The 23,690-nt window shown below is 41.2% G+C and overlaps 1 protein-coding gene across 1 annotated transcript; it reads left to right on the top strand.

Annotated features, from left to right (window-relative positions):
• Positions 1 to 10,569: 10,569 nt before the first annotated feature.
• Positions 10,570 to 23,355, top strand: cdh15 (cadherin 15, type 1, M-cadherin (myotubule)). The gene is made up of 14 exons (XM_026378741.1): positions 10,570 to 10,797; positions 16,519 to 16,686; positions 17,969 to 18,124; positions 18,625 to 18,769; positions 19,432 to 19,613; positions 19,696 to 19,824; positions 19,984 to 20,166; positions 20,515 to 20,759; positions 20,855 to 20,991; positions 21,307 to 21,537; positions 21,647 to 21,886; positions 22,477 to 22,625; positions 22,729 to 22,920; positions 23,124 to 23,355. Exons 1-14 carry the CDS (start codon positions 10,744 to 10,746, stop codon positions 23,322 to 23,324), a joined length of 2,412 nt encoding a protein of 803 aa, XP_026234526.1. The 5' UTR covers positions 10,570 to 10,743; the 3' UTR covers positions 23,325 to 23,355.
• Positions 23,356 to 23,690: the final 335 nt, after the last annotated feature.

The following is a 23,690-nucleotide window of genomic DNA, read 5'->3' as shown; positions in this document are numbered from 1 at the left end:
CCTCTCGAAACTCTCATTTGACTTTGGAGGTTTTCAGATCTGTAATTTGTCTTATATTTTCTATTAAATTGCATCTAGAAGAGATCCTATTTCTAGCATGTCAGTATCAGTAATTCATCATGTTTCAATATGTTTTATTATAATTTACTGAATTTTTTGCACTGCATGTCGTGACTTGTTTGAAATAACCTTTTGTTAAAAGTCATTGCCTAAAATAGCATCTTTGAATGAGTTCAAATTCAGCTTTAACAGCTTTATTGTTTGACAGCACAAAAACAAAATTCCACCTTCAGCTTTATTACAAACTGTATTGTCAGATATTAACGTCAGAAGTTACTTTCAACATTACAAACTCCGAAAACATTAAGTGCACCATATTACATGCAATCTCTACATACATACATTTTAATTTAAATGTAAGGAATAAGTGTTGTGGATGTGTTATATTACCATGTTATCTTCTACATGTCATGAATGAAAAGGGAACTTTAACACTTTCCAGCTCTGTCCTGTCTTAAAACACTGTTACTTTACTTTGTGTTTATACACTGCTCACTGTTTTGAAGGCAGAAAAGAAATTAAACGTTAATAACTAGTTGATGTAGTTTTTATTCAATATACAGCTTAAATTTAAATGTTCCTAAAAAAGTATTTGTAATCTTTGTGAATTTACAAACAGATGTAACAACTTTAAACTGCGCCAGACTTTTGCAACTGTCATGAATTGTCGTTGTGTGAAAGTAACTTCAATCCAGTGTGGAGGGTGAGTGTGAATGCTTCTATTGGCAGGCTGGGTGTGCAGTTAGAAAATGTATCTGAGGTGAGAGCTGTGAGACAGGAGGGAAAATTAAAATTCCTCTTTGGCCTGCTGTCGACCTGCGTCTGCTGACAGCTCGGAGGAGCTGCTGCGTGATAGGATTCCTAATGGCACTGCAGCAGTCATTGCCACGAATTGCTTTGACTTGATTTATTTCTCCTTTTACACCCCCCACACCATGACCACCACCCACTCACTGCTGTTCCTCCTTCTTCCTCCCAACATCACCAATCAAACATTCAGTTTCTCTCTCTGTCTCCCTCTGTCTTCGTAGACACATACTGTATGCTGCACGGGGATACGATCTCCTCTTCAGCAACATGCCACTGGCAGGGAACATCTGTCTCTAGGTCTCCCTGCCACACAGCGTTAGAGTCAGGGTAGGTCGCTCACTCGACTGGCCAGTCTGGAACGGCCTGTGGGCAGAGCAGGGCAGGAGTCGGCTCGGATATGAGGGCGTCCAGGCGGAAACTTGTCCCCAGGTCCATCCTGCTTTGCCTGCCTCATGCCATTTTGCTTTGTGTGTGTGTGTCTGTGTGTGAACATGAATCCGTTTACACAATCATATCATGTGTCCTCATAACATGAATTCTTACATCCCAGGGTGAAGACCTGATTTAAGGTTAAGACGAGCTTTAGGGTTGGAAAATAGTGATTATAGTGATTATACATATGTGTGTGTCCTCTGTTTGCGTGTGTGTGTGTGTATTTACAAAATTTGGCGCAGTGATTTTGTAGGTCAGAGAGCACCAAGGCAACAAAAACAACCAAAGGCTGCTTTGGTTGTGTCCTCTCATCCTGCATCCTCCTGAACATCTCTGATTCGTTTGTCTTTCTGTTTGACTTTGTGAAGTGTGTGTGTGTGTGTGTGTGTGTGTGTGTGTGTGTGTGTGTGTGTGTGTGTGTGTGTGTGTGTGTGTGTGTGTGTGTGTGTGTGTGTGTGTGTGTGTGTGTGTGTGTGTGTGTGCCATGCACAACCTCATATGTGTGTTTCTCATTCCTGCAGCAGTGCATAACCAGCCGTGATGCATCCCTGTGCTCAGTCACTGTTTGGCCAGTTTTTAATCTCCTTACATTTAGACTGTTTAAATTGTCTCAGTTCAGTTAAGTTCCTATTTACCTAACCAAAGTGGAATGCTATCAGAGGCAGCAGGCAGTAGTCTGCCAGTCACACAGCAGATAGCTCCTTCATGCAGCAACAGCCCAGATAAGGGGGAAAAGTACTGTTTAATCAAACAGTGGAGGGAATGGGAGACGAGTGCCAGGAGCTTGGACTGGGTTCTGCCAGCGATTTATAAATCACTAAGTTTGTGTGTGATGCTTTCTTATTAAGTTCCTCTAGCTTTAAACTTGCACGTGTGAAAGAAAGTATGGTGTCAAGGTTGAACTTAACAGTAGAAGGCTTGCTAGGAAACATCAATAGGAGTGTCCAGTCAAAAGCAATCAACTATGTAAACATGAAGTCACTGCAGCAACATAAGTGCTAATTAAAATGTTTCAGACAGGTCCAAAGGATATATCAAACTTAACTGGCCATCTTTTGTAAATGTAGAAAGACTTTGACAACTGATGTGTTGTGTTTCAGACTGAAGTTTTCATTCAAATATTCAATATTCAATGTATATATTTTATTATTTATGCGAAATGTAACTAGGTTACATCATTATTAAACAGCATTTTGACCAAGTGTCAGATCCAATTTGTCAGCCATATTTCCAAATGTTCCCGGTTTCCCTCCTTCAATTCTCTTCTTTCTCTCTCTCAGTCACTCCATTTTGATTCATTTATCTGTAACTGACACACTTTCCATATCCATCCATCTTTTTCCGTGCCCTTTTCAGAAGGTGAGGTATATATCATCTTTATACTTGGAGGTTTGAGGGCCGTGCATTGGCCTGATAGATGGGCTAGCCACTGATGTGCAGCCACCTCAGGAGACACAAACCATACAGCTATTTAGTAGCTGAACAAGACACATTGCTTTTCTTTCATTGCTTTCAAACTGCGAGGATGTGTGCGTGTCGGCGAGTGCGGGAGAGGGAGGTTTAAAAGGAGGTGGAGGAAGGAAATAGAGAACAAGAAAAAAACAGATGCTCCTTGGCTGTCCAGAAAAATGCAGTAACCGTGCACAAGATGGGCCATTATCCATCTACAGTGTATCACTATGTTGTTGACAAATCAATGGCTCTGACAGTGATGACTCTGTGTTATAGCAAACATAAAGCACTCAGACAGTCTCCCTGCCTGCTATGGAGACGGCAGCAAGGGAGCACTCTGGGCAAGGGTACTCATAGCCAGAAGGGGTGTGTGAGTGTGTGTGTTTGTGTCAGTGTGTGACATGAGTTTTCATTGATCACATTTGTGTTTCTTTGCTTGCGTGCAGGTGTGGGTGTGAAAGTGTGATGATGCACAGGAGTTGCTCATGAAAGCTTTATGCCATTGATCACTTTTTATGAATCATACATATTATGGCTGAGGCTAAATATTAACATTAATTAGAAATACCTCTCAGCCTGATCCAGAGATTTCCATAGTTGTTAGAACTCAAATTAATCTTTAACACAAATCTTTTCAGGCATAGTCTTGATGTGAATCCTGACCTGCTCCCGGTTAAAGCTGCTCTCCTGTAATATCCTGTGGACTAGAAATCTTCAGACAGGGTTGTATCTCGGTTCAATAGGAACCCTGTAGCAGAATGAGCTACAGAACAATAATCTGTTCATGCAGGGATATTGTACAATACATTGGATTTGTGGGTAACATGCAGCGTACATGGTGAGACACTGAGGCGGTGCGCTCCGGTGGGCACATATAAAGATATCATCTTTGTGTGTAAACTGGGAGACAAAGAGCGGGGGATGGGATGTAACGAATTAGTCAAGAGTTTCATTATAAATCATAAGAAAGGAGAGAGATGGGTCATCTGAGTTTGATTGACAGGTGGTCTCAAAGCTCCCTGTGGCAGGTGCCAGGGGCAAGTCACCGGGGCGAGAGCACTGTACCACATACATATATATATATATATATATATATATACACTATATGAACGCTTGACTGCTGTGTTTGGCATATGGGCCTCTCGTTACCCAGGACAGTTGAGCCTATGGTTTTTGATCTGGAGTCAAAAATGTAAAGACCAGACTAAATATTATCATCACTATTATATCACTATCCTGTTCTGAATGTAAAAGTCTCCTTAGAAACTAAATGTATTACTTGAAGAAATCTCCCAGTAACAAAAAAAGCAATAAATGCAGAGTACAAATAAATGCACTGTAGGTATTGACATTCAGTAGAGCCCCTGAGGAAACTGTCATTAACAACAAACTTTTTTTTAAGTTTAAACCCACTATGAAATAAAATAAACTGAGCAAAATTACAGAAAACAGCCAGTGGACAAACAGGCACGCAGCATTTTAGCTTCATAACAACAATGAAAGAGTTTATTTTTTTCACCTCTAGTGGTATCAAACCAAGCAGAAAGATTTCTATTTATTTGTCCAGGTTTTAAAATGTACAGACTACAGGTTTTTGCGTCTATTGTATTGAGATGGAAGTGAGCAGAATTTAGTTTATGGTGATCAAAGCACTGAAAATTATATTTGAGTCACGTAGCTAAGCATCTGATCTTGCAAATAGTAAATTCACCGTCTTTCAACAACAACAGCTGAGAATCCCCAGACTAGTAGTCTGGAAATAAATATTTTTAATCATTCTTCATGTTCTTTTTTGTAAAACAACAGCAAAATACTAACTAATAATATAATTTTGTTTGAAAACATTCAATACTGAAATTGAACATTAATAAACAGTAAGAATGACAATGAAATTACCAGTTAAGTATGGAGGTAGAAAAAAAAAGGTGAAACTTATTAAACAGCAGATCATTTTTTATTTAGATGTTTAGCTCAGGTAACACAGGTACAGATTGTCAAAGACTGAAAATCAGACACATATAACTCTGTAGTTTAAATGTAAAGGTTATGAACTCGTGGCTGCTGTTACTGAGAGACACAAAGCTGTTTTTTAAACATGTCTTATGTTGTGAGTACCAGAAACCAACACATCATCACCCTGGAGTTGAATGCCTTCCCTCCCAGCACAGGAGGTCAGAGCTTAGGATCAACTTCAGATCAGCATCACTGCTGGGCACAAATCCTCTGAAGGACGGAGTCTGTACTTGATGCACCAAATGAAAGAGACTACAAAGTCCGCAGTGATATTAAATGAACACAAAGAGGCAGGCAGACAAAATTATGCTGGAAGTAAAAGCCCTGTGAGTGTAATTGTCAAATCAACGAAGTGCCGCCTCTGATGTTCTCCATGCAGAGAGAGAGAGGACGGCAGCAGGGAGAGAGGACAGGGGGAGCTGAAGGGGTTATAGGGAACAGCGTCAGTGGAACACAGGCAATAAGACAAGTGTCGACAGCGACAGGAAAAAGACGGAGGCTGCCCATGTGCCTATGTCTCCTCCATCCGACTCCCCTACACCCCCCCCCCCACCCCCCTTCCGACCCCCTCCACTGCAGACGAGCATATGTGGGCTGACAACATGACATTGCCAGTGAAGACAGGGAGAGACAGATAGAGGGAGAGGGAGAGAGAGAGAGAGGGAGGACCAGGAGCCTTAGTAGCCCTGACATCCCTGACTCTGACAGCTGATGGAGGCAGATTAGGCTCACGCACGCACACAACTGTCAAGCAACCCCCACCCATCCCCATCTACCCATCTCCTCAATTTTGCCCGTGCCCCCCATCCAAAAAAGCCATGCATAGGCCTTTATCCACTCTCCTCCATCTCACAACTACTCTCCAACCCTCCACTTCTTTTTCCCCCGGCAATGCAAAGAGCAGCACTGACTCCTCAGTGCACACACACACACACACACACACACACACAACTACACAGACAGACACACACATTTTTTCCCCAAGAAATCGAGCATTAAAGGCTCAGCGCTGAGGGGATGATGTTACATGTGCGGGTTTGCATCACACAGAGCATTGTGAAGTTGTACTGACGCAATGGTTATGCTTTGGCTTTGCCAGCCATGACCCAGCCATATTGGGTCATATTGAGAGCCGGCGTCTAACAAGATGCAAGTCAGGAACAACAATGTCATGACCTATAACTGAGAGCAAGTTCATGCAAGCCGTGCGCCTATTACTGTATACAGCAGATATCCATTACCGTAATGTCTGTAATCCCCATGACTCAGGTGCCCTCAGACGCCTCCTGTGGCTTAAGCTAGACATACAGTATGAACACACTTAACTGCTGCATTAGCTATCTATGTATACATGACCTCACTATGCTCGTGAGATGATTTTTTTTTTTTGCAGTATCTTATCTAACTGTGGATAATAGGGTCTGTTTTTCTGGGTGGAAGTCATTGTTGAAAAGGAAAAAAACAGGACAAAAGAAAGAGAGCAGAGGCGAGCGCGTGTGTTGGTTGTATATTTCTGAGTAAGAAACAGAAAGCTGACATTTTACTCTCTGACAGATAAGAGGTAGAGAGGAGAGAAAGCAAGGGGTGTATGTGCGTTGCCTGTGTGTGTGTGTGTGTGTGTGTGTGTGTGTGTGTGTGTGTGTGTGTGTGTGTGTGTGTGTGTGTGTGTAGCGAGGCAGACATTCACCCTGGGACAGTATGTCATCGATTGTGCTGCAGGAAGAGGCCTATTATCTCCAGCCATGGTTCAAGCGGGGGAGTCAAGTGTGTCATATGTGTTGGCTCTAATTGGCAACCCACCCTAGTGGAGGCTGACTGGGGTGAAGGCAGAGCTGCAGTAACCCAAACACCTCCTGCTCACACACGCACACACACTCGCCTCCCCTCACTGTTGTATTTGGAAATGTTTCATTGTGTTGTTCGAGGCTTTTTATTCACCATTGTTTTTCTGCACTGACTTTTTACAAAATAGTAAAATGCAAGTTCAGACGTTGTAGTAAACAAGATGACTAACTACCTTCATGCAGATTATTACAGTAAACCGTGTTCTATGTGAAATACGTAAAGTGTTGCATGTTGCCACACTCTTGTGTCTGTGAAGTTTTGTGTTTGATTAAGAGACTGAATTTTACTGTGAGTCTGTGTCTGCTGTTTTTCCTGCTCACTATTTTTCTCTCTTCATTCTCAGGGTCATTATTTGTTATATTCTCCTTCATCTCTTATTAGACAAATCCTTAGGTTTCACAAGTTTCCTTTCTCTTCTTCCCTTTGTGGTTGATCTCTTACATGGTGTAACACTGCCCTCTGCAGGTAAACAACATACACAGCAAAAAGTAAATATGTACTGCTTTCAAAACAAATTGAAACATGTCTATATTCAGAAGATAATTTGTATGTGTTTTGCTCCAGGGTGGATAAAACATAAATAATTTTGTCAGTTGTAAAAATCTAAATAACCCTTAAAGATGTAATTTGTCCATTAGAGATGTTTTCTCTTCTCTCAAGTGCTGTTAATTAAACAACATCTTAATGACTGATATTGTTCCTTACCTTTATTATTATATATAATAAATAATATTAATATATATATAACAATTATATTATATTATATATTAAAAATGATGCAAACAATTGTAGATTTCCAGATGTTTCACCTCTGTTCCTCTCATAGGTGTCAGCGATACAGGGTGAAAACCAAATACATGTTTCCTCTTCTACCCTCCAATATTCATCATTAATAGTGTTACTGTCTGCCTGCTGAGCCAGACAGCTACCAGGTTGGGTTCCTTATTTCCTGATCAGTGGGGGTCCAAGCCTCCCGTGTGTTGAGAAGAATGTTTGTAGTGACCTGACTCCAGCTTCAAGAGCACCACAAGTCTTCTCTACTATTATCGCCTCAGTGGGATCCTGCACGAACAAGCCTTTGACACCTGATGATCTAATTTTGGTGTGTGTGGTTGGGTATGGTGTTTTTCACTAATTTAAAGTTGACAACATGGTGCAGTGCACAAATGTTGCTTCTGCATGTCGTCTTTCCTGAAAGATGCTGTTTTTAATCTTTGTAAATATGGAGTAAAATAACCCAAAACATCGGAAAAGAGAAAAAATTAAAGATAAAAGATATCGGTGATTTGGTTAATTTGACCTTTGACCTTGAACAGCAGATTTACACCTGAAGAAAAGCGAGCTGCATCACTAACAAGCAAGTTTAGTGTCAGAGAGAGCCTAAAGCAGTAATCTGGTTCAAACTCCAAACAAAACTGATTTAAAGGGTTATGTAGAGAAACGGCAGTAAAAGATGCAATTTAGTGTTTTTCTTTAAGCCTCAGATGAGTGGACATAGAATTTACTCATCACATCACCAGAAACATCATGAAATACGTGTGATGTGTTTACGCCTTGTTGCACTGCTCACAATATTTTTCTTTAATTTGCAGAGGAAAAATTAAGAAAAGAAGGTTTGAAATATATGTATTTAATTATCAAATGCAATTAATTCCCATCCCAGAATTTGCAAGCATGGTTTACACTTTTGTTCTAATAGGGTAAATATTGTTCTGACGAGAAACTTGCTCTGGTGCTTTTATTATTATCGTTCATACAGCTGGGTGATTACATGCATACTTCAGGGTTGATGTGAGCTGTTGTTTCTGCCAACAGTGGGCAGCAGAGCACTGAGAGAATAGTTTCAGCAACATTTGAATTGTTTTAACTCGTACATTTCAAGTATCACCTTTAGATATGTTGGTGTTTCTTTCTCCCTTTTATTTATAAACATTTATCTACTTCATGGACAACTGATGTTCTTCTAGCTCAGCATGATATGTCTGCATACACTCTGGTAAAAGAGCCTGTTCTTAGGGAAGTCGGGGGGGTTGATAAAAGAAAAACATTAGGATGGCTCCTGCCAACTGCCTCTGTCTGAAATGACAGAGACAGGTGCTGTAAAATCACGCTTTTATACCAGAACACACACACACACTCTGTCTCCCTCTCTCTCTCACACACACACACATTTATAAACACACACTGACACATGGAAGCATGCAGACACCCACTCAGCACGCAGTCAGTCTGCCAACACACTCAGTCATTTCACGGCTCTTCTTTGTAGCATAAGAGTTTCTGGGCTGTAACACCAGCGGCATCTTGGGGTCGGTCTTGTCAGTGCACGTTCCCATCGAGAGGAGATGACTGGTTGATTCCTTGTGTGGTTGTTCAAGTTTGCTTTTGGTTTTCAACACAATTACGTGTCTGCGAGTAAATGAGATTCCCTCTGGTGAAAGACAGGCCGACGTGGTGTGAAGTTGTTTACTTTCTAAAAGTTTGTATTGGCCTTTGACCTGTGAGCAGGGTGCTGATGAGTGTTGAAAGTAGTGGGGAAGAGATCTGGACTCCAATTCCCCATCGTCCACCCATCCCATCATGCCAAACACTTCTTTTCTGATGCTTGTGTCTCCCCTGAGAACGTCTGAGCAATCAAAGCAAACTAAAGCTCCCACTCCCACTTTCTAAAGCTCTCACTCCAAGGAGGACGACAACAACCTCTTCCTGCAGCACTGGAAGTTGTCTGGAGCACATGTCATCGGTCATGGTTCGAGTAACACTTTAAGCACCATGAACATCTTAATCTCGGCTTTGACACCACCCGGAGGGCACCAGAGTTCTTCATCGTCTACTTTAACAAAGTGCTCAAAATAGCAGGAGATCAAAGAGTTATGGTTGAATGTTCTGAATGTGTGAGGGCGAAAAAACTCAGCGCGCTGGACAGAGAGGTTCAACACACGCAGCCTTACAACTTAAACATTGATCCAGACATGATGGTTTACAATTCACAGACCACATCACCAAGAGTGAATTTGTGATGTGAATGGCTTTTTAAAGTGATTTGCTCCATCAGTTGTCTCGTGCAGAGGTAGGATGAGTCGAATCAGTGCTACTACAACTACTGTACTAATCAATATCGTATACCTTTGGTTCTAGCCACCGTGGTTAAGTTAGACGTAGAGAGGGTGAAGGGACGATTCCTGAATGTGTGGTTCCCACTGTGAAGCATGGAGGAGGAGGTGTGGCGCCTTTACTGGTGACACTGACACTGTGACGTTGTCAAACTCCTAACCAGCATGGCTATCGCAGCATTTTGCAGCCAATATCAAAGTTTGAAAGTCTTCAGTGTTGATGTACAATGTTGAAGATAATAAAAATATAGGAAAACTACTGATGGAGAAGATGTGTCAGCAACAGAGAGAAAGAATTCAAATAATTTTTTGTGGCACCCATGTTGCATTTTTGGAGAGAGTGCCTCCTAGTTTGAACTCCAAGATGGTGCTAGTTCATTTTTATTTAACATAATCCATGAGCAATGATTTAATTTAGGTGAGACACTAGATTAGTAGAGATTGAACTGAATTCACAGCCTTAAAGAAGGAAAAATCTTATTTACATTTCAAGCATTTGTCTTTTATTACCTTTCACTGAAATAGTGTTTACATGTTTCATACTTATATATGTATTGTCTTTCTGTTTTCTGTCCTTTACGCTTAAGTGTATAATAAAGTTTACTAACTTACTCCCAACTGGTCAAGAGACTGTTTCTTTCTACACCACCAACAGCTGCCCTGCTTCTCTCTTCATCTCTGTCTCTCTTTCTCTCTCATCAGTTCGTGAGTGACAGCACATGTGCTGGGGTACACAGGAGGGCTGCCGCTGAAATTCTAACCCCCTACCCCACGACTGTGAGACATAACCCAGCTATGGACAGGGAGGAGCTGTGAGAGACAGACCCTGGGAGAAGGAAGAAGGGAGCGTGACAGAGGCAGAGGAACTGTAAGAGCAAGAGGATACTGAGAAAGAGAGAGAGGGACTTAGGGTTCAGAGTGTTTGGCCTTTTCACCCAGTGCAGCCACTCGAGAGCAGGGATTTTAGCGGAGGAGCCACAGATCTCTTAGTGATCAGAGTTTCTGAGTGCAGGTACTGATGTTGGCAGTGCGGATGTTGATGCTGTGGGTGCTGGGCGCTCTGCTTTGTCAGGTAAGAAAAATCATCAATGAACAAAACATGTTAATTCGTTTGAGTATCGAAGTACGTCTGTTTGTTTTCTGTGGTGTATCTGACAGGAGCAGATTCAGTGGAAGGAGTCTAAAGTTAGGTTGGTTACAGTATCTAATGTCACTTCTGTGATTTTGTTTAAGTTCTTACTCTGTTTAAAAAAAAACATGCCGAGCAATGGAGCTCGAGCTCAGATTGTGCTATAAAAATGTCAAGAGCAGGTCACTGAACCATTGGATCATATAGGCTGGTAAAGGTGCAGCACCAAGCTGTGCTGTGTGATACTGCTCCCCTTTTTCCTGCTATGTATGGATGCAGATTCTGCCTACCCTCCATTTTTTACTTCCTGTCCCCTCAGAGTGTGAGCCTGGTTAAAGTTTTAGCTACTCCTCAAATAGACTGTATATGTTTTACCTGAGTGATAAGGTCAAACATGAACTCTTTTTAACCATTAACTGCGCTACACTGGATCTGCAATCAGAGGCTGATCTAAACATTTCCATCTAGTTGGAGAGAGGATGATGAAGTGTTTTGAGGAGGACAAGACTCCAGATGTGTACAGAGGGCTTGGGTCATCATTAGTAGCCCCTGTCAACAGACGCCATTATACAATCTAAAATGGATGGTAATGTAAACTGACATCTCACCAGCAGCACTTCGAGCTACCATCAGTCTTTCTCTCTGTTTGGAGTAGTAATGCAGCCCAGGTTGGGAGGATGAGTGAATTGGCCCCAAGTTCACTCCTGAGTGAAGTCTTGCTATGACGTGCTCTCTAACTCATGGTAAATGTTGCAGATTCTGTATAACAGTGGAAGTGAATAATTCAGATCTTCTCAATCAGTGAAGTGCCTCTGAACTGTTTCTATGTTTCTGCAAATAGTGTGTGTCTGCCTGGTAGAAAGTCTTGATGGTAAATTTATGCTGCTTTCGTGGTTTAATTGTCGTGGCTGATTGATTGTGGAGAAAATCTCTGAATATATACGTTGTCTTTTTTGCACATGGGAGCGATAGATCACAGATAGATCCGCCACAGAGAATACTGCAGGGAGACAAACGTCCCTATAGTGGCAGTACATGGATAGTTGAAATACTTTAAGGTCTGTAGTTCTCAGACTTAAAGCAGATATCAGGGAACTACTTTTTTATGTTTTGGGGCTGATACACAAGTTATCAGATGCATATATCCCGGCTCACAGTGCCTTTACCTCCATTACACATTTGATTTATACAGTGATTTCCAGCATTTGAACGTGACCATATTGAACAATACGCAACAATACATATACATTTGGGGCATGGTTACTATTCTAATACATGTTTTGTAAATGTAACTAGTGGAAATGCTTTAAAAATTTATTTAATCATCAGCAGCTGCCAGTCCAATCCAGAGGCTTACTTTAGCGTCACCTGATAGCTTTCAGTTGTGATTCAGTTGTGTCCTTTTAATTTTCAGACGTGTCGTTTTGAATTGAGCACTGTTCTGCTGGGTCCATGTTGTGATGAGGACTGGGTGGACAGTCACAGCTGTTCCCAGATGCATACGTGATGCCATTTGTCCCGCTCTTTAATCTCCCTTGTGGAAAGAGGAGTGGGCCGCTTGTGGACCATGAAATCGGGTACAAATCAAGAGTCTGTAACAGTGGCCAGCTGGCGCTCAGGTTTCACTCATCGGAAACAATCAGTCAGAGGATTTAGCGTCTGAATCACAGGTCCTGCTGGGTGTGGATACCTGCCGGCTGTTCTACACTGACAACGGTTTCAGAGGAAGCGAAGGGTAGAGAGAAAGGAAGGAAAAACAATGTTATGATGACTTTATCACTTGTGCCATTTTATATCCCCAATGTAGAGATGTTACAAAAGGGCAGTCTTTAATTACCAAGAAATAAATAAATAAGGGACTCACCAACAGACATGTAATCAAGGTATTTTCCCATTTTCCCCTACTACATTAAGAAAATTCCTCCTCATGCTTCAAAATTCCTCCTTGTGCTCTGCTATTAAGAACCTAACTATTGTCATTGCTGCAGTTTAATTCATTATCCACCATTTTAGTTGTCACATAACAGTGTTGTCCAAGGTTTAGTCTCCCTGTAGTGTTATAACCTTGCTCAGCATTCCTAAGGCTCAGACATCTGCTTTAAGTTGGACACACAGTTGTAGTGGCACCATAAATAGGGTGTCCATACCCATGCCAGGCAGTCATGACTTAGCAAAGACTTGGGGTGTGGGACTGGACTGGTTGAATGTCTGGGTTTGAGGACCAGTGACAGAAGTGACCAGAAGGGACACCTGTGCGACCTCTGGCCCTGTGGCCGAAGGGACTGTCGGACTTGCTACAGACATTACTTCTTGTCTTACATACTGCTCCTGCAATAGTTGAGGCACAAGAGTGAGAAAGAGAGAGAAAAATAATGTATTGTATTTACCATATCTCACACACACCTGTCACATTCATTTGTCACAGTTACATTTGTTTTTCTTACATTTCTGTACAGTTTTAGTGTGTCGATCAACATCCATCACACCATGTAGCGTCACAGTAAGCTTGTGAAAGCAACCAAAGTTAATGTTAGCGTTAATGGTTTGAAGCAGGTGACACGTATTGCAGTAAAAATCTGCCAAATCAGCTAGTTATATATTAGAACTGTAATGGCTGTAATCCATTTTATGGAAATATATTCCCTCCACACCTGATCTCTCAAACAGATGCTTTTATAAATTGGAATGTCTACAAGTTACATTTTTGTTCTCCGAGGCCAATGGACGTGCAATTTAACTTTTTTGAACCCAGTAACACTCATCTGGCAGCAGAGATCTTGCTGTGAAGGCATATCCTCCACAAACAAGCTGTCCATACTTCTGTGAGGGCCCAAGGTTAAAGGTCAAGCTGTAAAAGTATCTGGGAAAAGCCTCTAAAACTGTTAGTCTGCATGAAGTGTCATCGCTCAGCCTATCAGGAAAGGCACTCACTTGTCTAATTGGTAACATGAAGCTTTGGTGTTACTGCATCTTGGTCTGGTGAAAACATTAACAACAGTGGTAACAAGGGCAGATGCCTGGTGGAGCCACTGTGTAAAACACTGTGTCTTACTGAGTTGAAACAGGGGAAGACGTCAAACAGAAGGTGTGAAAAGGAAGGCATGTTCAAAATCTCCTGGTTATGAGATTTTCTGAATATCCTGTTCTCTCTCACGGAGTTACTACAGTATAGTTTCTTCATAAAAAATACTTGAATCATAACGACTGTTCCAGTTTTCAGTCTATTCACTGTCTTTTTATAGTCTATAGTCTATGACCAGACCAATCATATTAAATTAGTTTATTCATAGACAAATCATGTCTTGATCATTTGTGTGATATATAAATCTTGACTGATTTAACATAAACAAAATAACAGTTTTAGAAAATACAATGTCTCCTAGGGGATACGTACATTTAAATGCCAAATACAAATATTCACAGGGACACAACATATAATATTTCTGCCAAAGAAATGCAGTATTCCATGTTTAACAATCAGAAGGTAAAACTCTTAAATGTCTATTTTAACAGTTAAATGTCTATTTTAACAGTGTATGTGTTAAAGTCCTACAGATTTTACACAGTCTGTCACTTCACCACTTTACACTAGACTGAATTTATTGGGTGGGTTGACATGAAATTTTTCTTATGAAGATTTATAATCAGCAGAGAATAAATCCTACTGACAGCAACGGTCTCCTGACTTTTCCTCTAGTACAATGAGCAGGAGGACATTTTTAAACCTTTAGTTCTATGTATCAGCAACTATTGGGTGGATTGCCATGAAATCTGTGGCCAGGTCAGAGGGCAGGCTAATCTTAGACTTCAGTATTCTTAACCCTAACCTTTAAGTGTTAAACATTTTGTAGTTATCTCCCTGTAGATACTTGTAGTACTCGTAGTACTTTAGGTCATCCTGACTTCCTGAAGAAAGTCCAGCAGGTCTTTTTCTGGGAAAAATCTCAGCATCTACAAAGTGGGTCAGCATCCAATTTAGTACAGATGCTCATGTATCTTCTAACTTTACCTCTAGCAACACCTTGAGGTTTACGTTTGTGGTTAGGGTGAAATGTTTGATGAATTGTCAAAAAAATCTGGTACAAACATTCAACTCAAGATAAAATACAATAATTTAGCTGATCAAATGTCTCTTCTTTATGACTGAGTACCTCCAAAGCTAACAGTAACTTTGTCCTCAGCGGTCATTCATGCTTAGTACAGACTGATTACTAGATCATAGCAGTAAAATGTGTTTTTTCACTTTGATTGAACATTGTATTGAAGTTTACTCTGCTCAGCACCTTGCTGCGTGTGCATTCTCAAAGTTAGAAGGTGGTGTTGGCCCAAGTGTCTGCAAACCAGGCAAATGTAGAATGTGCTATATTTGGAAATGCAACTGTGATGCAGCTGTTATTGATTTTAAGGTTAAGTAACAATGCACGAGTGTTCATGAGAGGTATCACATATGGAAGTAGATGGCTGTCAGGATCAATTTGTGTGGTTGACAAGCACTGCTGGAACGTGAGTGTAAACATTGCTGTGAGCGTGTCGACGATGATGGCTACAAAAAGTTAAATAGGTAGGGGTCAGGAATATAGAAGTCTAAGATTAGCCTGCCCTCTGACTCGGCCTGCAGACGCCAGCCATGTTTGCCATTCCTCCCTGCACTGTCCAACAGCGTGCCAAAGGATCAGTAGCCACCCCAGAGACTGGGCAGGGACTATAGGCTATTCACAAAACATTCACAAATTTATCCAGGGATCCATTTAGCCAGAGGATTGTGTATTTGAGCTGTTAAACATATGGAAAGTAATGTTGAACCCAGTGAATTCCCAGAGAAGGAAGCAACTAACGGATATGTGCTTATGTAGATGCGTGGGTTGGCGTTTTGTTGACATGCATGTGTGTCAGCCCGAGTGTGTGAGAAAAGCATGTATACGAGGGTGTCTGTGGAATTCCTACAGAAGAGCAGATCCGTAATGCGAGCCCTAACTCCCAGTCAGGTGCAGAGCTGAGCATAAAGGGGAATTTGTGAGGGTGAGTGGGAATGCGGGTGGGAAAGCACACGATCTAAATCCATAGTCGACAGCTGCTGTGTGAGTGTGTTTCCCACATGTGTATAATGTGTGTGTGTGTGTGTGTGTGTGTGTGTGTGTGTGTGTGTGTGTGTGTGTGTGTGTGTGTGTGTGTGTATGTGTGTGTGTGTGTGCGTGCATGTGGGTGTGTGTGGGTGTATTTGTGTCAGTGCAGTGTGGTGTGGTGGAGGAGGGCCTGTGAAATGAGCGTGAGCATATTTGTGTTTCCTTGTCCTGAGATGAATTTGCACCCTGATCAAAGGGAGCTGACAAAGATGTGCATTAGGGAGTGAAACCTGAAGCCGCGGCCTGGCATCCGTCCTATCCTGAACAATCCCATGGACTCCACATTACACAGCATCAGCACTACAGCTAGCATACACCCAATCCATCAGGCCACTGAGAATGCTCGAGCACGGACTGGGACACTTTATATGGTTTTACACAGCTGCACAGCTTTATAATGACTTCATTTGTGTCTCCCGTTTACTGGCATACGTTATACCTTCATGTCTGATTGGAATGTGATGTATACTAATGTCTGATTAAGTGTTGTGTGTTGTGTGTGTCCTTCTTTTGGGTTTCATGCTACGATTGTTCCTTTCAGATGTGGAGCTCTGCAGAACCTCATCACAATGAAGATGAGCTGCATCTTCAGACTCTTTACCCATGGAGAAATCAAGGCAAGGGAGTGGTCCGGGTGAAGAGGGACTGGATCATCCCTCCAATCAGAGTGCTGGAGAATAGCAAACATGTTCCCGAAGACCTTGTCCAGGTAAAATTAAATGTTTTACATCCATTAACAGTGGTAACAGCTGATATAAAATAAAATCTACAGAAGAAGAACATATATTCAGAGGTTTCGGCCTATGTGAAGCCAGGGGACAGGTTAAGAAATCTTAGTATGACACATCAAGTGGATTTTTAGTATTCCCTCGATCCCTCTTTTTGTTATGATCCCTCCTCTGCAGCTTAAGAGAGAAACTGTGCATGGAAAGAGTACAGTTACAGTTTACGCTGACAGGATTTACAACTTGAAGTATTTTCTTTGACAGAATCCCTGATTTTAGACAAATGTAGACAAATGGTGGGCTTCGCATTTCCAGGCGGTGATCACTGATTTTGATGGTTGAAATGTCTGGCAAATACTCATAATCAGCTGTAACTAATCACTTAACGTAAATAACACTAACTTCATAAACTGGATGAAAGCATTGTCTTTGGCAGACCTTTTAGTGTTTTCAGCTTACAGAAATATGCACTTGATGGATCACACGGTTCCAGGGCTAAAGCTACATGTTCCTTGCAGCATCCCACACTTTAACATGCGTCACTCAATGCCTTGTCCTTGTGTTATAGTGCAAAGCTAGTTAGCTGGACATGCAAACATTTGCAGCTTGAGCCACATGACAGCAGTTTAAGTCATTGCTTGCATTCAAACTATTTAGGAAAGGATGTCACCATCAAGGATTTAGGATTTAGTTAATAGTCGATTGTGACTGTGGAAGCAAAAGGGGAGCTAAAAGTAATTTTACTAATTGCAAAGAAAACACAGCACTAACTTTTACGAGGCATAGACTACAATAAAAGAAAGGTTAAAACTGGATCCTCATGCAAATGTTTTATTAGGCTGATGGCTGACAGTGTATTTCTAATTTAGTCTTGACTATGTAGTGAAATGCTGTCTCCACTTAATACAACCCATGATTAAACTTGGCACAGACCTGTATTTAAAAGACATGGAAAATCTAAATGTTGTGTTAAGGGAGTTACAGATGACCACTTTTATTAAGTGAAAACATACCTCAGAGGTAAACTGTCAAAGAAAGTAAGAACAAAATGCATAAAACATAAACGCTTTGCTAACATTAGTTCAGAATCTTATTTCCTGCCAAAAGTCAAAGGCCTCTGAGTTTAAACACTCTTGTCTCAGGGCCTCTGCCTGTCAACATACTCACATCTGCAGTTACAACACATGATTTATAGTCCCCCCTCCCACCTCCCCATGAGGTTGTGTTGTGATGTGATCACCAACTTTATCCTCTTTCTCTGTCTAGATTAAATCGGACAAAATCTTTACAAGTAAGGTGATCTACAAGTTGGAGGGACCGGGAGTGGACCAGGAACCCAAGAATCTCTTTGAGATCGATGATCAAACAGGAGTAATCAGAAGCAAGCGGCCGCTGGACAGAGAGAAACACAACAGTTTCACAGTAAGAGCATTCAGCGGAGTGGCATTATAAATCACCCGGACACTTAAAATGTCTATTCAAGTACAATCAAACAGAGATACTCAACACAAACCACAACAGCTTCAGCTTCTTTACTCAGTGTGTTTCAAGCATAGGTCCATGTTTTTGTCTTGAAGCATTCGGTTTATCAGTGTCTCACACACTTTCAGCCAGAGGTCAGTTTCCAGGAGCCTTTATGGGCATCTTGGGAGACACTTCACAGTGTTTCAGACCAGATGACTCATGATGTAACCCATGATCTTGAACCAAACATCCTGCACATTTCTTTCTGCTATTTCCAGCATATGTTGTATACACATACCCCAAATGTTCACAGTGTATGTCCGGAGTGGCCTGGTTGATGTTTTCTTCATACAATTCATGACTTTTGTGTTAATGAATAATGACGAGTGCCGTTTTTATTAAAAACATGTTTCTGTTGTATGTCGTGTGTGTGTTTGTGTCTATATCTGTGTGTGTAGCTGAAAGCCTTTGCACTGTCTCTCAGTGGAGAGAGACTAGAGAATCCCACCACAATAGAGATAGTGGTGCTGGATCAGAATGACAACAGACCCGCCTTCACCCGAAATCAGTTTGTTGGCACAGTTGCTGAATTCTCAGTCCCAGGCATGTATACTAAATTACCAACTTTAAACTTTCTTATGTTGAACCAATGTTCCCAAATGTTTTCTTAAATGTCCTTCCAGAAACAGCTTCTAAGGTTTATAAAGTCAATTTAACCAACACATAAAACATTTCCCATACTGTTTCATAGCTTTCTTTTTAGCACAGTATGTCACAGTAGTCTGTAACTGTTTAAATCTTCTGTAATCAGTATTTTATTCATTCGTGGTGATCAACCTACAGATAATTGTTAATTATCTTCAGATGCTTGTATGCAGAGTTTTTTTTAGCATCTTTCACTTATTGTTTTAGATTTAAAGCCACACTGTTGTGAATCACTTTTACCAATCTCGACACCTTTGGTGTCTTGTTTGCCAACAAGACACAGTATTTCCCACAATGTACTGTACATTAAAAATAGACACGTTGTTTATGCCGCCTCCAAGTGGCCAAAAAACTTTTTAAATGATATGCCTACATTCAAACCTACATTGTGTTTCCATTTTAAGAGCAGTGCAGTGTAGAATTTGCTAAAAGTTTAGTAAAGTTTGACATGTTTTCAGCTTCAACATAAGTCCTGCAGCCTCAGCACAATATGTCACATACCAGTGATTCGGACTGACTGACGTTTCTAGCTGAACCAAACTTTTGATTATCTTTGACAGGTACATCAGTGATGTCAGTGTTAGCTACTGATGCAGACGACCCGATGACCGACAACGCTTTTCTGAGCTACTCTATCATCGGCCAGGAGAGCATTCCTGCCAACGCTGTCACCAAGACAATGTTTGGTATCAACAATGAGACAGGGGCCATCTACATCAGAGACGTAGGCCTGGACCGAGAGGTAAAATGCAAGTTAATGATAAAAAGCAGATTTTCATAACTGTGTGGTTCGTTACAATAAAATGTGATGTATTGTGTTGTAGGTGGTGAAGGGTTTCAGATTAAAACTGCAGGTTGCTGATATGGGGGGCATGGGACTGACAAGTGAAGGTGTAGCAGTCATACATGTATCTGATATAAACAACCACGCCCCACAGTTCAGCCCTGCCTCGGTGAGTCTCTGACAACAGCTAAAGAATCATTTCCAACTGTTGTTTAAAACACTTGTATCATTGCAGATGTGTTTATTAGATTGTAATTGTTGATTCAGCTCATTGAATGGCATTCATTTGAATCATTTGATCTGTGTTTTGTGCGTGTGGTGCGTGTAGTATAGTATGACAGCAGTGGAGAACAGGAAGGACTATGAGATTGGTCGGGTGAATGTGACAGACAGAGATGATCCTGGAACAGGAAACTGGGAGGCCAGATACTTCATTTCCAATGATCCTAACGGCAACTTCGCCATTGCCACAGATCCTGCCACCAACCAGGGCATTCTGTCCGTGGTGAAGGTACAGTTGGATGGAGGATTGTGAAGGAGGGGGTGTGATGACTTTTTCATTTTTAATTTAAGTGGATAAAATAACAAATTATTGCTTTACAGTGCCTCATATTTTGTTAATGTTTTCTGTTTTATAGTTTTTTTGCCCTCTTAATCAAAATGTGCACAGACGCCCTCAATACAACTCAACAACACCATCTAGTGGTTGTGATTTAAACTGCAGTTTAAATCGTGCTTCATTGGCTTTTATTACTAGAAATCTTATTTCAAATTACTTTTTTTTGTCCTTTTTATGCACTTTTATGCACCATACTTAGGAGTTTTCCTTTCAAAGTAACTGTTCTGTCCTGTGTTGCAGCCCCTGGATTATGAAGCACACAACGAGTACATCCTCACTCTGAAAGTGGAAAATGTCTCTCCCCTGAGCAACAAGGCTCCCAACCTGCCAGTGAGCACAGCTAGAGTGGTTGTCACTGTTGTGAATGAGAACGAAGCCCCACATTTCAGAGAGGACCCCATACAGATTGTTGTTCCTGAGTCTGTGGCTCCTGGGACGCTGCTGAAATCCAATATTGCGTTTGATCCTGATCATTCTGACCTGAGGTATGACGCAGACGCATAAGAAGAGGAGTGTGCTCCTGTTTTTTATAAATGCTTGTAAACTATTGCATGATTTTCCTCTGCTCTTGGTGCGGTAGGTATGAGATTAGCAGAGATCCTGAGAGGTGGCTGGACATCAGCAGAGACACAGGGGACATTACAGCCAAAAGAGCCTTTAACATGCGATCTCCACACGTCAGAAACAATATCTACCATGCTGTGATCAAGGTTACAGGTCAGTTCATCAACAATTATTTTTACTGTTCTTATAGCTTTTCAAAAATCCACCAGTATTTACTATTATGTCAAGATTCTCATCAAGTTGCAGGTTCGTCATTAGATGTTTTTAATTCATTTTTGTTATTCAGTTAAATGTGGTAAAATCAAGCAGGTGTGTGGGACTGGGTTTTTACATCCTCTGTCTGCCTTAAAACAAAATGTAATATGTTTTCCTTTTTGCATCTTATGATATATTTTTGGATTTTCTTGCAAACTGAACTGAAGTTATTGTATACTTGACATTTCTGTGTATTTATATTCATTCATGTAGATGCTGGGGGTGTTTCAACCACTGCCACAGTTGTCATCACACTGAAGGAGACCAACGACTTTCCCCCTCAGCTCTTCCCTCTGAGTGGCTCTGTATGCAGGGGCACAGGCAAAGCCAGTCGTGGTATGGTTGTGACGGCTGTGGATGAGGACTTTCCTCCACAGGCTGCACCGTTCATCTTTGAAATGCCTGATGATCTGTCAGTCAACTGGACTGTCATTCAGGTCAATGGTACGTGCAGATGGAGGAGGTGGAATGAATTCGTATAAGGGATGTTCCTGTGGTTCTCAAAACATCTCACCATTCTGATTTCCTCCCTTTATTTTCCTTCCCACTTCAGATACCCATGCTGTGCTCCAGCCCCTCGTGGAGCTGGAAGCAGGAGAATACGCAGTCACGGTGCTTGTGTCGGACTCCGGCAGCCCGGCTCTGAGTGCGTACGCTCAGGTCAATGTCACTGTGTGTCTCTGTGACTCCTATGGAGATTGTAAGTCTGAGATCGGGGCTTTCTCTGGCTCCAGTGTGGGAATCAGCTTCTTCGCTGTCATTATCATCATGACCAGTATTGCACTCCTACTGTGTAAGTCGTCTTAAACACATTGTTCGTTCTTACAAATCTTTTTTTTTTTACAACAACAACAAAGTAAATATGACCATAGTTGTAAAGAGGTTTATTAAAACACAGAACTCAGTTGTCTCAACTAGATCATAACATGTTTCCATGTTCAGGAGTGACCACACACCTGCTATGATTAGTCGATTCAATTCAAGAGAGTTATTATCATGGTACAGATATAAATAACAGTTACACTGTATAATGAGATTCTTCTATGCACATCCCCCTTATGCAGTAATACATAAAAAGAAAAGAAAATAATTTACAGTATCACAGTATAATTAAAAAACATTTTAAGGTCAAATATGATGATGTTCTGCTCTTTTATTATTGTTTATTTAATATTTTGACATAAAAACATATCTGAAGACTATTTTATAGCAAAAATTATTAATCTAAAATAATCTGCTGATTAATTTATTAATTTAATTTATAAAATATAAAAAAAAAAAAATTAAAAACTGCTAGTTTAAACCCTTTGAAGGCATAAACCGTGATAGGGTATTCGATTTTGATAAATTAATATTTCATGACTTCCCTCTGTTTGATTCCAGTGTTGCTCCTCCTGGCTGTGGCAGTGACCACGTGTGGGAGACGGCATCAGATCAAGAAAAGAACAGGTCTGCTCATTGGCGAATCAGAAGACGACATCCGTGACAATGTGTTCAACTATGACGAGCAGGGAGGTGGTGAGGAGGACGAGGTAAACCTACACAGGTCACATCTTGAGTTGTATGTGGAAGGCAGAAGTCCGAACAGTCCTGTGGTCATACTAAAATACTAAATCTCTCCCTGTCACTTTGCAGAATGCCTTTAACATTGACCTGCTGTGGAATCCCCACGATGCACCTCCTACACCAGGACCTTACTACCCAGGATGTGGTGTTCCCAGAGGCAAGCAGCCCCTCAGGAAGGATGCCCCACATAACCTGCCTTCCCCTACCTACCCTAGACGGCCTCCTGCAGATCCCACTGACATTGAGGACTATATTAATGATGTAAGAACCATCGGTATCAGTAACAAATAAAGAGTGTGTGTCAATTGTAACATAAACTACATTTGCTGATTTATGGTATTATTGCATTTGTTTCTGTACCTTGACTGTAGCAAAGGGGAAATCAATACTGCTCATCAGTTCTAATTTATTGTATATACTTTGCCTTTATCAACTGAAATACATTGTAATTTTTCTTTCCTCAGGGTCTCGAGGCTGCAGACAATGATCCCAACGTGCCTCCATATGACACAGCACTAATCTATGACTATGAGGGTGAGGGCTCTCTGGCAGGCAGCCTCAGCTCCATTGCGTCAGGCAGCTCTGATGGAGACCAGGACTATGACTACCTCAATGACTGGGGACCACGCTTTCAGAAACTGGCCAACATGTATGGCCAATGTTAGGATGGGCAACAAACCACGGGAAGACGTGTGTCCATGTCTGTTTTGTTCATCCTCAGACTTGGACTGCTCAGTAATGATGCAAACAAGTCTGAGATCAAGTTCTTTTGAATGCATTTCTTTTTATATGTCAATATTTTCTAAGATTAATTTGCTTTGATTATTTGATAGGTTATTAGTTTTGTTTCTTTCATGATCACAAATCCTCCATTCCACCATCTGTTTGTCTTTCTGCAAGCTACAAACACTACACATCCACACGTACTTCAGCACACAATGATGTGTGAACAAATTGCCTGGAGGAGATTAGAAATTATGTTTTTTAATGTTAACTGAGTTTATATTTTACTGGTGTCTCTGGAATAAATG

The sequence above is a fragment of the Anabas testudineus genome, chromosome 3, assembly GCF_900324465.2.
Source record: "Anabas testudineus chromosome 3, fAnaTes1.2, whole genome shotgun sequence".
In the NCBI taxonomy this organism is placed as follows: Eukaryota; Metazoa; Chordata; class Actinopteri; order Anabantiformes; family Anabantidae; genus Anabas; species Anabas testudineus.
This window is presented reverse-complemented; position numbering and strand designations above follow the sequence as displayed.

Excerpts from the sequence above, each read along its gene's own strand:
- cdh15 (XM_026378741.1), top strand. The coding sequence starts at position 10,744 with ATGTTGGCAGTGCGGATGTTGATGCTGTGGGTGCTGGGCGCTCTGCTT. Across the intron at positions 21,538-21,646 it reads GACTGTCATTCAGGTCAATG|ATACCCATGCTGTGCTCCAG; the intron begins GTACGTGCAGAT and ends TTCCCACTTCAG. Across the intron at positions 21,887-22,476 it reads CAGTATTGCACTCCTACTGT|TGTTGCTCCTCCTGGCTGTG; the intron begins GTAAGTCGTCTT and ends GTTTGATTCCAG.